The sequence below is a fragment of the Galeopterus variegatus genome, unplaced genomic scaffold (genome assembly GCF_000696425.1).
Source record: "Galeopterus variegatus unplaced genomic scaffold, G_variegatus-3.0.2 Scaffold3497, whole genome shotgun sequence".
Lineage (NCBI taxonomy): Eukaryota > Metazoa > Chordata > Mammalia > Dermoptera > Cynocephalidae > Galeopterus > Galeopterus variegatus.
The window spans coordinates 186,048-199,222 of NW_007729608.1; the positions used below are offsets into that span (position 1 = coordinate 186,048).

At 44.2% G+C, this 13,175-nt stretch overlaps 1 protein-coding gene across 1 annotated transcript in view; it reads right to left on the reverse strand.

Moving 5' to 3' along the window:
- The window catches only part of LOC103600882 (engulfment and cell motility protein 1-like), a 144,217-nt gene that overhangs the window by 107,489 nt on the left and 23,553 nt on the right, over window positions 1–13,175 (reverse strand). Inside the window, exons 4-7 of the mRNA XM_008585214.1 lie at window positions 12,663–12,741; window positions 5,975–6,019; window positions 4,874–4,924; window positions 1,639–1,761 (exon numbers count right to left, since the gene is read on the reverse strand). Of these exons, the coding sequence (XP_008583436.1) occupies window positions 1,639–1,761; window positions 4,874–4,924; window positions 5,975–6,019; window positions 12,663–12,741 (298 nt within the window). The remainder of the gene's footprint in view (window positions 1–1,638; window positions 1,762–4,873; window positions 4,925–5,974; window positions 6,020–12,662; window positions 12,742–13,175) is intronic.

Consider the following 13,175-nt stretch of genomic DNA (forward strand, 5'->3'; position numbering starts at 1 on the left):
TCCATCCAAGGATGAAGGGATAAACAAAACGTGGCAAAGACATACAACGAAATACTATTCAGCCATAAAAAGGAACAAAATTCTGATACATGCTATGACGTAGATGAACATTGAAGATATGCTGAGTGAAATAAGCTAGACACAGAAAGACAAATATTGTCTGATTCTACTTATATGAGGTAGAGTAGTGAAATTCACAGAAAGAAAAAGTAGAATACGGGTTAGCAGGGGCTGATAGAAGGGGGCAAATTGGGAGCTGGTGTTCAACAGGTACAGACTTTCGGTTTTGCAAGACTAGAAGAGTTCTGTAGATGGACGGTGTGATGGTTTCACAACAATGCGAATGCACTTAATGCCACTTAACTGTACACTGAAAAATGGTTAAAATGGCAAATTTTATGTTATATGTATTTTACCACAATAAAAAACATTTTTTAAAATAAATAAAAGGAAGGTTTTGCAAACAAGGATGCTTGTTCTATATTAAGACTCTCCGTCACTAGAAGCAGTAAGACGACAGTCTCATGTCCCTGGGATGACTACACTTGGCCCTGCCAAAAACATGGGGCACACGAGATGGCCTCTCGAAGCCTCTCCATCATCCCTCACCGCGTGGCCTCGTGCCATGAGGTGCTGCAGAGCTACACGCTCGGCATGTGCGGCTCACATCTGCGACAGATCAGGCCCTCACGTGCCAGTAATGAGTGCTCTCCTTTCCAAAGCTGCAGCGCTGCTTAAGCTGAAAATGTGCTAGGGCTCAGCTCCCAGATGTTTCCTCTCACTCTACCCTCACATGGTAAAGTTCCCCAAAAGCCTTCTGGATGGAGACGTAAGTTTTCATGCACAACCACCAGACACCTAGAAGAGGGTTACTGCAAATAGTCAACTGACTAAAGTGCCAGCCAAAAACAAGGCTTAACCTGAGACCTGCCCTCAGCACTGACCACTGGTGAATGGAAACTACTTCCTCAACCTGCAGACTCAATCCCACACACAGCTACCAAGTGGCCCTTCTTGTCTGGGGACTTGGCTCCAAAGCTGTAACCACTGAAGGTACTGGCATCAAGGACCAAGGTCTGTAGCCACATGACATCAAGCTTTCTTATCCAATAAAGGAAAAGTGGGCATGTGTTTGGGGACTAATGGAGGAATCCATTTATTTTATTCTCTGATCCTAAATTCACCTAAATTTTAAAGCCATGCCCGCAAGTTCTGAGATGATAATAAAACCATAACATCATCTAAAACTCCTGGTTTCAGGGTAGCTCAAGCAAAGACTTCTGATGGCGCTTGCTGTCCCTCGCACGCTGTGACTGCTGTCCGGGGAGCACGCACCTGGTCCTGGGGGTCCATCTTGGCCATCATCCAAGGACCAAGGTCTGTAGCCACATGACATCAAGCTTTCTTATCCAATAAAGGAAAAGTGGGCATGTGTTTGGGGACTAATGGAGGAATCCATTTATTTTATTCTCTGATCCTAAATTCACCTAAATTTTAAAGCCATGCCCGCAAGTTCTGAGATGATAATAAAACCATAACATCATCTAAAACTCCTGGTTTCAGGGTAGCTCAAGCAAAGACTTCTGATGGCGCTTGCTGTCCCTCGCATGCTGTGACTGCTGTCCGGGGAGCACGCACCTGGTCCTGGGGGTCCATCTTGGCCATCATCCTGTCTTCCAGGAGGTTGAAGGTGAGCACCTGCAGGACGTACAGCTGGTGCGCCATCTCGTTGTTGATGGCCCGCTGGGCTCGGATGACGTGCTAGGAAGACGGGTAACAAATGAAGTGAAAAGACGGAAGGAAGGAGCGAACAACAATCAGCCCTCATTATTACCCCAAGTAGAACCGCAGCAGTCTCCATCCGAGTGCAGGGAATGGAGACTCGAGGAACGTCCCTCCAGAAGGAAAGTAAGGACCCTAAGACCTCGGAGCTTTCCTTCACATTCCAGGGCCCAGACAGATTCCTGACCTTTAGGCCAGAATCCAGGAAAAGACCTGCTGTGTGCAAGAGGGGGCAGAAAGGAGGAAGGTGCTGGAAAGGGACGGGTGGCCGCAGCCTTGTAAATCAAGAGACGGTGTGCCCGAGATGAGAGGGTCTGGCGGACGCTGTGGGTTTCTGCGGCAGCAGCACACCTCACATGCAGCACAGGAGCCAGCAGTGCCTGCCTACGGGAAGCACTTCTGCCAGCCACTGGCCCCAGGACCGCCTCTGATAGGTGATCCCCCCTCCAAATGGGGAAATGCTTTAGATTTGTGAACTGTACAAGCACCACCGTCACAATGCAGTGAGTAAACGCTTGTGCACTACTTTATTCACCTGTTGACAATTAAATGAAAAATAAAATGACTCTTCCCCATAGAAACAGAACTGAAAACAGAACAAATATAAGAGGAGTGTCACGAAGGCTGGATACGCGGGCCTTCGCCCCACCAGAGCTGGGTTTTGCACAGAAACAGGACAGCTGCCCCAACTCAACACTTGGGCCTAACATACATCCCTTTGGCAGAGACCTTGGGGGTTATACCTAAAAGAAGCCAAACAACCAGCTGACACTGTGAAGCACCCCGTGATTCAGGTCTGAACGGGCGAGGTCCAGCCACATCTTGCTCTCTGAAAGTGCGCTTCTCTTAGCACTGCACTGTTGCTACTGGGTAGACCGCTGTAATCGGACTTCTACACGATCGTTCATTAAATGGAGCTGCCCAGTATGGAAAAAAATGACCTCACAGCCAAACTGGAGGACATCTAGGTCCTCAAGGTGCTGCGTGGGTGCTACATGGTACCCGCCATGCGCCTGGAGTCCACAGACTGGCTCTGAGCACCCTGTTGAGACAGCCACTTATAGAAGGAGGGGCGGGAAAATGAGGACTAGAAGAGGATGGGGAGGTGACACATTACACAGCCACTGAACCAAAATTATGGGAGAAGGAGGAGCTAGACAATGGGCTGAGGGGTGGAAACCGCGCCCCTGTATCCTTCAGTCTTCAGAACACAATGCTAACGCGTGACACAACTTCAGTAGCCAAAGTCTATGGGCATCTATTTTATAAGCAACCTCAAAGTACCTGTCCTGCAAGTTCCTGCTGGCGATGCCAGCCTTGAATTTCCAGCCTCCAGCGTCTCACAGAAGTCCCCCTGAAGCCAGCCGACCTCTGAGACAGGGTGGCTACCGTCATTCCACCCCCTCATTCCTCTGGGCCACCAACGTGACATCAGAACAGGGCAAGACCTGCTTGACTCAGCATTCCGAACCCTTCATCCGCCACTCCTCCCTTGCACAATCACCTTCACTGAAGCCCACTCTGACAGTGTAGCTTCTACTTTTACTGAGAGCCTGTATAGAGAAGGACCATAACATAAAACCATAACTGGACCTAGAATGCCAGGGAAAGAAGTGTGTCACCCATGAGGACGGGGACACCTTTTCATCCAACAATGAAAATTACACTCGTATGTTTCTCTCCATTCTTGACAGCCAGGAAGTTTAAAAACAAACTTGATTGCAAATTGTAGTCATTACCACTGGCATTGGGTTCTAGAACATTTATTTCCTTTGCCCTCAAAAGGCTTTTAATTTTTCATGGCTTCCTTGCATTGAAGTCTGTGTGTGTGGGCATGAGTGTGTGTTAAGCACGTGTTTCTGAGGCTTTACCATCTGAGGCCTTGCTAACCCTGGAGAGACGGCCACTCTCAGGCGTAGCCATTCTCTAGAGAGAATAAATGACTCCTTTCACATGTAAACGAACCAGGCCAGAGCTCAACTCTCCTATTTCAGGCTCTTTTACACTCAGGGTCACTATCCTCCTCCCCTAATCACCTAAGGCCAGGTACCAGACAACTAGAGACAGCCCATAACCCCCAGATCCTAGCAAAATTGTTCAAACTGGCCAATCCTAAACCCACTTAGCTAGTTTACCTGGCCTCACCTGGTCCTTCCCTAAAGGCCTTGCCCACAGGTCCTGCTCCTGGAGGACCCCAGTGCTTCCCCTGTGGCCCCCATGGCATGGTGTGCCCACTTCTTTGGGGAACTGTAAGTAACCAACTTTCTTTTCAATGATAGTCATCTTCTAATCTCCTGAGCGCACCATCCCTGAATAGTAATAAAAGCTACATTTCAAAACGGTGTGTCTGTGTTTAATTGTAAACCTGCTGAACTCCTCTTTGGAATCCCATAAACAGAAACAATTTCTCTTTTTTTGTTGTTTCTTCGGCAAGCAGGGAGATCAATCTAGCATGCTTCTTCCTAGTACCTGGTAAGTCAGGTAGCTAGTAAGGCCTCAGGAAATCTCGCTGTTTGGTTTATTTCTAAACATTCACAGCATGACATTGAGGGCTTCTTTTCCACAGAGGTATAAAGTCATCTTTGCACTGCAGAGGATGAGTGGTTCCTATGTAAGTCTTTCCTTCCTCCCTCTTGCAAGGGATCCCACGAAAACAAGGGTCAAAGTTTCAGGACATCTTTCAGGGCCTGATAGGTTTCCAGCTAGCTTTCTCATGAAAAACGGTCAAAGCTCATACTGATGGGTTTTGTAAGCCGTGGAGCCCGTGATTTCCTTCAATGCAAAGCTACGGCTGTGGTGGATGCAAGAAGCCCGCCCCACTGAGAGAGAATTCCAGCCTTTCCTGCCAGAACCTGCTCCCTTGACTCTCTCGAGCAGAGCCAGACTCCTCTCTCCAATCCTATGAGGCAACTCCTGTGGGAAAGCCTTATTTATTCCAATTCCAAAAGCACACTTTTTCCTCCTTTATAGTTCCTGCCACTTCGCCACAGAAGCAAGTCCCAGAAAACCACACACTGAGGCTGAAAGAGAGGACAGATCAGTGTGCGAGGCCACGTTTCCCCGACAAAGCGTCGCAGCCCAGGGTACTCACGGTCAAAATGATGGAGCGCAGCTGCTTCTGAGCCAAGATATTCGCCATCTCCTGTTGAAGAAAAACACACCCACACAAAAGCTTAGGTTAGAAAGATACATTTAGACAGAGCCAAAAATGACTTTATCCTGGGGTGTGCTTCGTAACTGTATATCAGCAGTATTTCTTATGAAATAATGAACTCAAACAGGCAGTGGTATTCCAATTATGTTTTGAATGTTCCATTTTAGATGATAAAAGTCATGTACAAGAAGCAAAGAAAGAAAATCGGGCACTTGCAAACTTCTTTTTTTTAAATTTCCTCCTTCCAGAAAAAGGTGAGTGGTAAATAAAAATCAAACACTCCAAACGAAAGCAATGGTTCTCCAGTAGAAGGGCCCGTCATCTTTTATTAGACCATGTGTGAGCGGAAAGCCTGGGTCAGGCAGCCCCTGCCTGCAGCAAAGGCTCCCGTATTAGAGAACCACCTCTTAAGAGATCTAAGTCTTCTAAAAGCCATTTCATCTCAGCCTGTGCACAACCCAAGAGTGCAGAGCACACAGCCCAGGACCTGAACATAGGCTATGCCCATGAACCGAGTGGAGTCTTAGCAAAGGACAGATACCCGGGCAGATGCCCAGCTCTGGAGTGCACACTCCGCTTCAGCTCTGCTGGGCCTCGTTTCTGCAGGTTGTGCTTTGTGCTTCAGCATTTCCTGAGTGGCACAGAGGATTCTCAGGTGATTTTGTTAAACCAGATGAATCACCGGCTCCCTTTGTAAATAATATGGATAAGTCGATACTAAGGGAAAATGAAATAGCGGCACACAGTCTTGGTGCATGTGTTCAAAATAAAAATACTGCTCATATCCAGGAAGACACTTGAGTGCTGTTTTTCGGTAGGGGGTATTTTTGGAGTTGCTACTCTTACTGAGTAGATAAGAAACTAAGCTACAATTAAAGAACACAACCATGAATCTACCAAGGTTAAAATAAACTTGCAGAAAGCAAGGCAAACCAAGAACACGGGGGACACACTTGGGGGTCATACAAGCAGGGCTGGGTGGCAGCAGAAGGGACAGCAGGGCCTACTCACATTGACAAAGGGAACGTGGTGACTTACAGTCAGAGGACAATCAAGGATGTCAACACTGCTCTCAACATCAACCTAACGGCACCACCGCCACCACAGAAAGGAAAGCAAGCAGGAGAGAAGGGATGGAAATTCAGAGGACTCTGTTAGAGGCTGGCAGCTTTATTTGAACACCCCTGTGACCCGCTGCACTGACAAGTGCGTACATAGCGTAAGGTGATTCAAAAAGGCTAGAGAGCAGTAAAGTCAAAATCCAATTCTAGGTCCTCCTCATGCTCCTGAAAACAAGAAAGCAGGGGGAAGATACGTTCAGAGTCAAGCTGAATGGTGACCCAGGAGGCACCTTCCCTTCCACTGTGCATAGGAAGCAGTGCTGTCTTCCCGGTCCACATAGAAAGCTTTATTTTATTTGTTTAGTTTTTTCCTTGGACCAGATGACAAACAAAAAGACCCAAAGGACCCTACAGTGCTCTAAATTTCTTTTCTTTTATAAAATAAAATTACTGCCCAATAGACACAAATGAAGAAACAAAAATTTTTCTCTGTGCCAAATTTAGCCTACGATTTATATGATTTTAAAGTAAGTTAGAAAGGACAATATGTTTTCAACATCTATGGAGCAATTATTGTAATTATCTATTTACAATATTTATCTCTTGAATGAGACCATGGGTTCCTTGCAGGCACAGAGACTGTCTTATTCTTTGTATGCCAACCCCCAAACCCAATGTCTGGCACAGAGCAAACAGTAAATGTCTGATGATGGAACAAATGAATATTTTATACTATAGTCCTGACAANTTCTTTTCTTTTATAAAATAAAATTACTGCCCAATAGACACAAATGAAGAAACAAAAATTTCTCTCTGTGCCAAATTTAGCCTATGATTTATATGATTTTAAAGTAAGTTAGAAAGGACAATATATTTTCAACATCTATGGAGCAATTATTGTAATTATCTATTTACAATATTTATCTTTTGAATGAGACCATGGGTTCCTTGCAGGCACAGAGACTGTCTTATTCTTTGTATGCCAACCCCCAAACCCAATGTCTGGCACTGAGCAAACAGTAAATGTCTGATGATGGAACAAATGAATATTTTATACTATAGTCCTGACAACAGGAGCTCAGTCAGAGAGAAAATAGAAATATCCTTGTCCACATCATGGACTTTTTTATTCATTATTAAGGAAATTATTTGAGCAAACTTGAGAATCCATGGGAAATATTTTACAGCTCTGAAATGACGTGAAAGTACAGATAGATATAAATACGGATGTAGATGCACTGACATGGAAAGATGTCCATGAAACATTGTTTAGTTTTAGTCAGTTAAAAAAAAATCGCATGTAGTATGCTCACTGTCAGTGAAAAAATGATACAGGCAGGAGAACAGGTGGCGCCACGACGTCACATGGGATGTGGCAACCGTAGCNAATGATACAGGCAGGAGAACAGGTGGCGCCACGACGTCACATGGGATGTGGCAACCGTAGCGGCTCTCTACAGAAAGGTAACCATGGGTGTCTGTCACCCTTCCTTCAAATCAGTATTTTCTGATTTTTCTACTAAATTTTTTAACTAAGGAATCTTGCCAACATAGTTGGCATTAAAATAGTAAACTGAAAAATAGCAAACAGTTGTAAGAAAAAGGATCCACTTGCGCACCTAACAGCCAGCTCCTCGCCTACGAAAAGCAAGCGCCCTTCCCTGCACTTGTGCGGGGACAGGGACACTCCCCTCCATCCTGGCACAGGACGTGGCCACCACCCCTGCGGGGCGCCTGTGGGGGGTCAGAGGAGGACGTCCTAGTCCAGGCCCTGGTGCTCTGTCAGTGAGGCCCATTCCCTGAATGCTAGAGAAAAAGATTACTCAGGTATTTTTCTTCAGTAAAGGAAGACATAAGGTATAGGTGTTCAAAATCATCCCAAACTCATTTCATACATTTTGAAAAATAAAGAAAACCCAAATAATGGAGTCTTATGAATGTGCTTGGCCCCAAGTCAGAAAGAGAAGCTGAAATAAATAATAATAAAGCATTTGACTGAAGTGGACTTTAGCCAATGTCCTAAGGTTTTAAACAAACCAAACAACAAAGGTGCTCCTGTAAATCCAATAAATAAATGTTTAAATTATATTTTAATCTAACTGGAGAGAGAAAATATGCTTGGTGTCTTTTGGGTGTCAGGGAATTTACTTGGCAAACAGAAGAGAATTCTGAGTTTTGATGGGATGCTTTGCCTGTAAAAGCAAGGACCAGGTTGGGATTCTAATTCTGATTCCCCCCCCCCCCCCTTTGGTCAAGTTCATTACTTCCTTTGAATCCCATTCTCCTCATTTGTAAAACAGAAATAATATGGCTTTTTCTTAATATAAGAATTAAATAAATAACAAAATAGAAAACACTGAGCACCAAGCCTGGCACATGGAAGACTGAATAATATTTTCATTAACAGCAGACTTTGGTAAAATTTCCTATTTGCCAAAAAAATTCAGAACTTTTAATTTTTCAGACCATATGCCAATAACAATGTCAAAGTCAAATTCAGGCCACCGAAAACATTACTTTACTTTATAAACACGGAGTCCAGACAGAGGTATACGCTTTCGGCTGTTAACAGCGTCTATAGCAATCCAGGTGGTACCACCAATTAGTTTAATCTTCTGCTTTACAGGCCTACATTGGCCTTTAGAAAATAATATCAAACAGACTTTTCTTTAGTAAGAATTTTAAATCGTTTTTTAGAGCTAACTCTCTAGTTAACTCACTGAAAAAAATTAAAAGCAAAATACTCTTTGTTTTGACAGAAGTCTTCAACTGAACACAGTTTATAAAGTCCTCATCAATTTTCCATGGACAAGTAAATACCTTGTAGCTATTTTTATTTCAAAGACTGAATTAGTCATATAATACTTTGTAAATTTCCGCTGGATTACATATACTCTTTCTTAACTGGATTGTTTTCTTAAATGGTTTAAGGCTATTAGACTACTCTTGTGGTGGTTTATTGCTGTTATAGCAATATACGGCCAAACTGTGTCCTATCAGTCTCATATTGCACAAATTTCAGAAAAAGCTTTGATACACANAATGATACAGGCAGGAGAACAGGTGGCGCCACGACGTCACATGGGATGTGGCAACCGTAGCTGCTCTCTACAGAAATGTAACCATGGGTGTCTGTCACCCTTCCTTCATATCTGTATTTTCTGATTTTTCTACTAAATTTTTTTTTTTGTCTTTTTTTTTTACTGACCGGTAATGGGATCGCAACCCTCGGTGTTGCGCCCGCACTGCGCTCAGCCAGTGAGCAGGAACCGGTCTCCATATGGGATCAGAACCCTCAGCGGGAGCGCCGCCGTGCTCCCAAGCGGCGCACTCTCCAGTGCACCACCGGGCCAGCCCTCTACTAAATATTTTAACTAAGGAATCTTGCCAACATAATTGCCATTAAAATAGTAAACTGAATAACAGCAAACAGTTGTAAGAAAAAGGATCCACTTGCTCACCTAACAGCCAGCTCCTCGCCCACGAAAAGCAAGCGCCCTTCCCTGCACTTGTGCGGGGACAGGGACACTCCCCTCCATCCTGGCACAGGACGTGGCCACCACCCCTGTGGGGCGCCTGTGGGGGGTCAGAGGAGGACGTCCTAGCCCAGGCCCTGGTGCTCTGTCAGTGAGGCCCATTCCCTGAACGCTAGAGAAAAAGATTACTCAGGTATTTTTCTTCAGTAAAGGAAGACATAAGGTATAGGTGTTCAAAATCATCCCAAACTCATTTCATACATTTTGAAAAATAAAGAAAACCCAAATAATGGAGTCTTATGAATGTGCTTGGCCCCAAGTCAGAAAGAGAAGCTGAAATAAATAATAATAAAGCATTTGACTGAAGTGGAATTTAGCCAATGTCCTAAGGTTTTAAACAAACCAAATAACAAAGGTGCTCCTGTAAATCCAATAAATAAATGTTTAAATTATATTTTAATCTAACTGGAGAGAGAAAATGTGCTTGGTGTCTTTTGGGTGTCAGGGAATTTACTTGGCAAACAGAAGAGAATTCTATGAGCGGCACCTCTTTGATTGAGTTTTGATGGGATGCTTTGCCTGTAAAAGCAAGGACCAGGTTGGGATTCTAATTCTGATTCTTACAGCTAAGGATTTGGTCAAGTTCATTACTTCCTTTGAATCCCATTCTCCTCATTTGTAAAACAGATATAATATGGCTTTTTCTTAATATAAGAATTAAATGAAATAACAAAATAGAAAACACTGAGCACCAAGCCTGGCACATGGAAGACTATGAATAATATTTTCATTAACAGCAGACTTTGGTAAAATTTCCTATTTGCCAAAAAAATTCAGAACTTTAAAATTTTCAGACCATATGCCAGTAACAATGTCAAAGTCAAATTCAGGCCAGCTAAAACGTTACTTTACTTTATAAGCATAGAGTCCAGACAGAGGTATATGCTTTCGGCTGTTAACAGTGTCTACAGCAACCCAGGTGATACCACCAATTAGTTTAATCTTCTGCTTTACAGGCCTACATTGGCCTTTAGAAAATAATATCAAACAGACTTTTCTTTAGTAAGAATTTTAAATCATTTTTTAGAGCTAACTCTCTAGTTAACTCACTGAAAAAAATTTTAAAAAAATTAAAAGCAAAATACTCTTTGTTTTGACAGAAGTCTTCAACTGAACACAGTTTATAAAGTCCACATCAATTTTCCATGGACAAGTAAATACCTTGTAGCTATTTTTATTTCAAAGACTGAATTAGTCATATAATACTTTGTAAATTTCCGCTGGATTATATATACTCTTTCTTAACTGGATTGTTTTCTTAAATGGTTTAAGGTTATTAGACTTCTCTTGTGGTGGTTTATTACTGTTATAGCAATATATGGCCAAACTGTGTCCTATCAGTCTCATATTGCACAAATTTCAGAAAAAGCTTTGATACACAGAACCCAAACCTAATGTTATGTTAGTACTCCACTGTATTCCTATTGTCCTGACATCAGTACAGAGTGACACCTGATTCCCTATTTGTCCCCAGTCACTAGAGTCCAATTCCACATGTGAACAGTAGCATTTGGTGTAAACTAAGATGCAAAGAGCATCTTACTCATGTCTAGATGCAGAGATCCAAGTGACAGCACAGCCTTGGGGAAGGCGTGAGCTTTCAATCCTCTAATCCAACCTCTTCTTCCACAGATGGGGAAAGGAAACTCGCAGGAGTTTAGACCCGAATGCAGCCTTCCCAACGCCCACAGCTACACTCAACCATCACGTGGTGTGGCCAACGCCCAGGGTCTGGCCAGCAGGAGGACCGGCTCCTCCCATGCCCACGTCAGGCTTGTGGGTGGGCACATTAAGAACTGCAGGCAATTTCCTGGGCTGCATGGGAGCTCTCGTGCACTCGGTACTTAGATGCAAACATCAAAGGGCAGCCCCACCCACGATCCCTCCCGTCAGATCTGCAAAGCCACTCTTAAAATCCAGCGTGGGTAAGAGTGCCCCAGCACAGGCTCGGGGAGGGCAGGCACCTCCTGCCGGCTCCAGCCAACACCCAATCAAAGGCACAGAAAACTAACTGTAAAGTGACACCACTCACTGTGCAAAGGGAGCCTCCAACAATGAACACGCAATTCTAAGTGGAAAACAAAGCAGAACCCCTCACATTTAGTCAGTGGGGTTTAAAATCTTTGGCAACGAAAAAAATAAAATAAAATTCTTGACAGTGTTCAGTCGCAGGTTAGCTCTCTAAATTCTTCTAAAACAATTCATGGGTAACTGTTGGTGAGCTCCCCAGGACACTTACTGATGGCTGAGCGATCTCACATTTCCACCTAGTCCTTAAAGGAAGTGACTTGTGAGCAGGGCAACATATTATATGCTATGTTGATAGAAAATACATGAGTGGATTTTGAGGTGTGAGCTAAATTGCAAGACATGTCAAATGCCATTTCTTCCATATCCGCCTCTGTAATGGTCCTTTCTCTAGTTAAAAAAGAAACAAAGGATCTACAGACAGAGGAGAGTATCAAACGACAGGCTCATGTGGGTACATTTAAGGGACTCCCTCCTCTTTCTACACAGAGGAGAGAAACGGACCACTCAGTCCCCCCAGCTGTACCCACCCACGGATGAAGAAACACCACCAAGCACAGAGCCCCTCTTACATAGAACACAGTCATCTCACCAAGGACAGCTTTCTGCACATTTCCCTCCTGTCCTTTCATCTCTCCATCTCATCTCCCACCTCCTGGGCAAAGCATGGTGCCTCTCAAGGTCTCTGTTTTCTCATCCAGAAGATAGAGACACACCTCCCTCACCCCACTGAGCATCTGACAAGACGAAGGAAGATCACAGGGGCTTCCGACTCTGCCTCCACCACAGCATTCTGCTTTCTTCTTTTTATGTTTGGGCTTCTACATTGGATTTCGTATCATGAAAGGGCTCTACTTCTGGAACACTCCTAGCATTCTTCATCAATCAAGGGCTTACCCATCTCCATCTACTTCCCCCTGCATTTGTGAACGATCCCAGGCTGGCCAGCCAGCTGCAGAACACTGGTGCTCTGGGGCACCCACCTGTGGGCAGAGCGGCAGAGCGGCCCAAGGAGTCACCCGATGGGAAGGAGAGGGCTTTCCCTACACAAGAAGCTTCCAGCCCCGGACACAGTCTCAGGACTAAAGAAGTGGTGCTTACCTGCCTTCTCTCATCAGGAGCCTTCAGGAAAAGCGCATTAATCACTGCAATGGTATAGGTCTGGATTTCTTGGTCTGTCCTGTAAAAACAGAACAATATAGAATGTCAGAAGAGGCTACCCCAGAGTCAGACCACGATAAGGCTCAATATGAGCCCCTCCCACCCCCAAAAAAATAGGGAGAGAGAGAGGCAGGGTCTAGAAAGTGCATTCATCATTGAGAATGTATTTCAAGCATCACAAGGCTGGATGCACAGTAGGTATACAATTATTATTACTAGCTGGACAGCAGAAATCACCCAGAAATGTAGGCAGCCTTCTTTTCTGTTAGTATTAAAAGTATGAATCCAGTGGATGTAATAGCAGTCGTCACGTCATCGTGTGTGTGTGTGTGTGTGTGTGTGTGTGATGTGTGTGTTGTGTGTGTGATTTTTCTGTATGATGCATAAAGTATATCCAGAAGTGGTTTTGGATGTCCCACATTTCTGGGCTTATTTAAGAGATTGTTTTGTCTC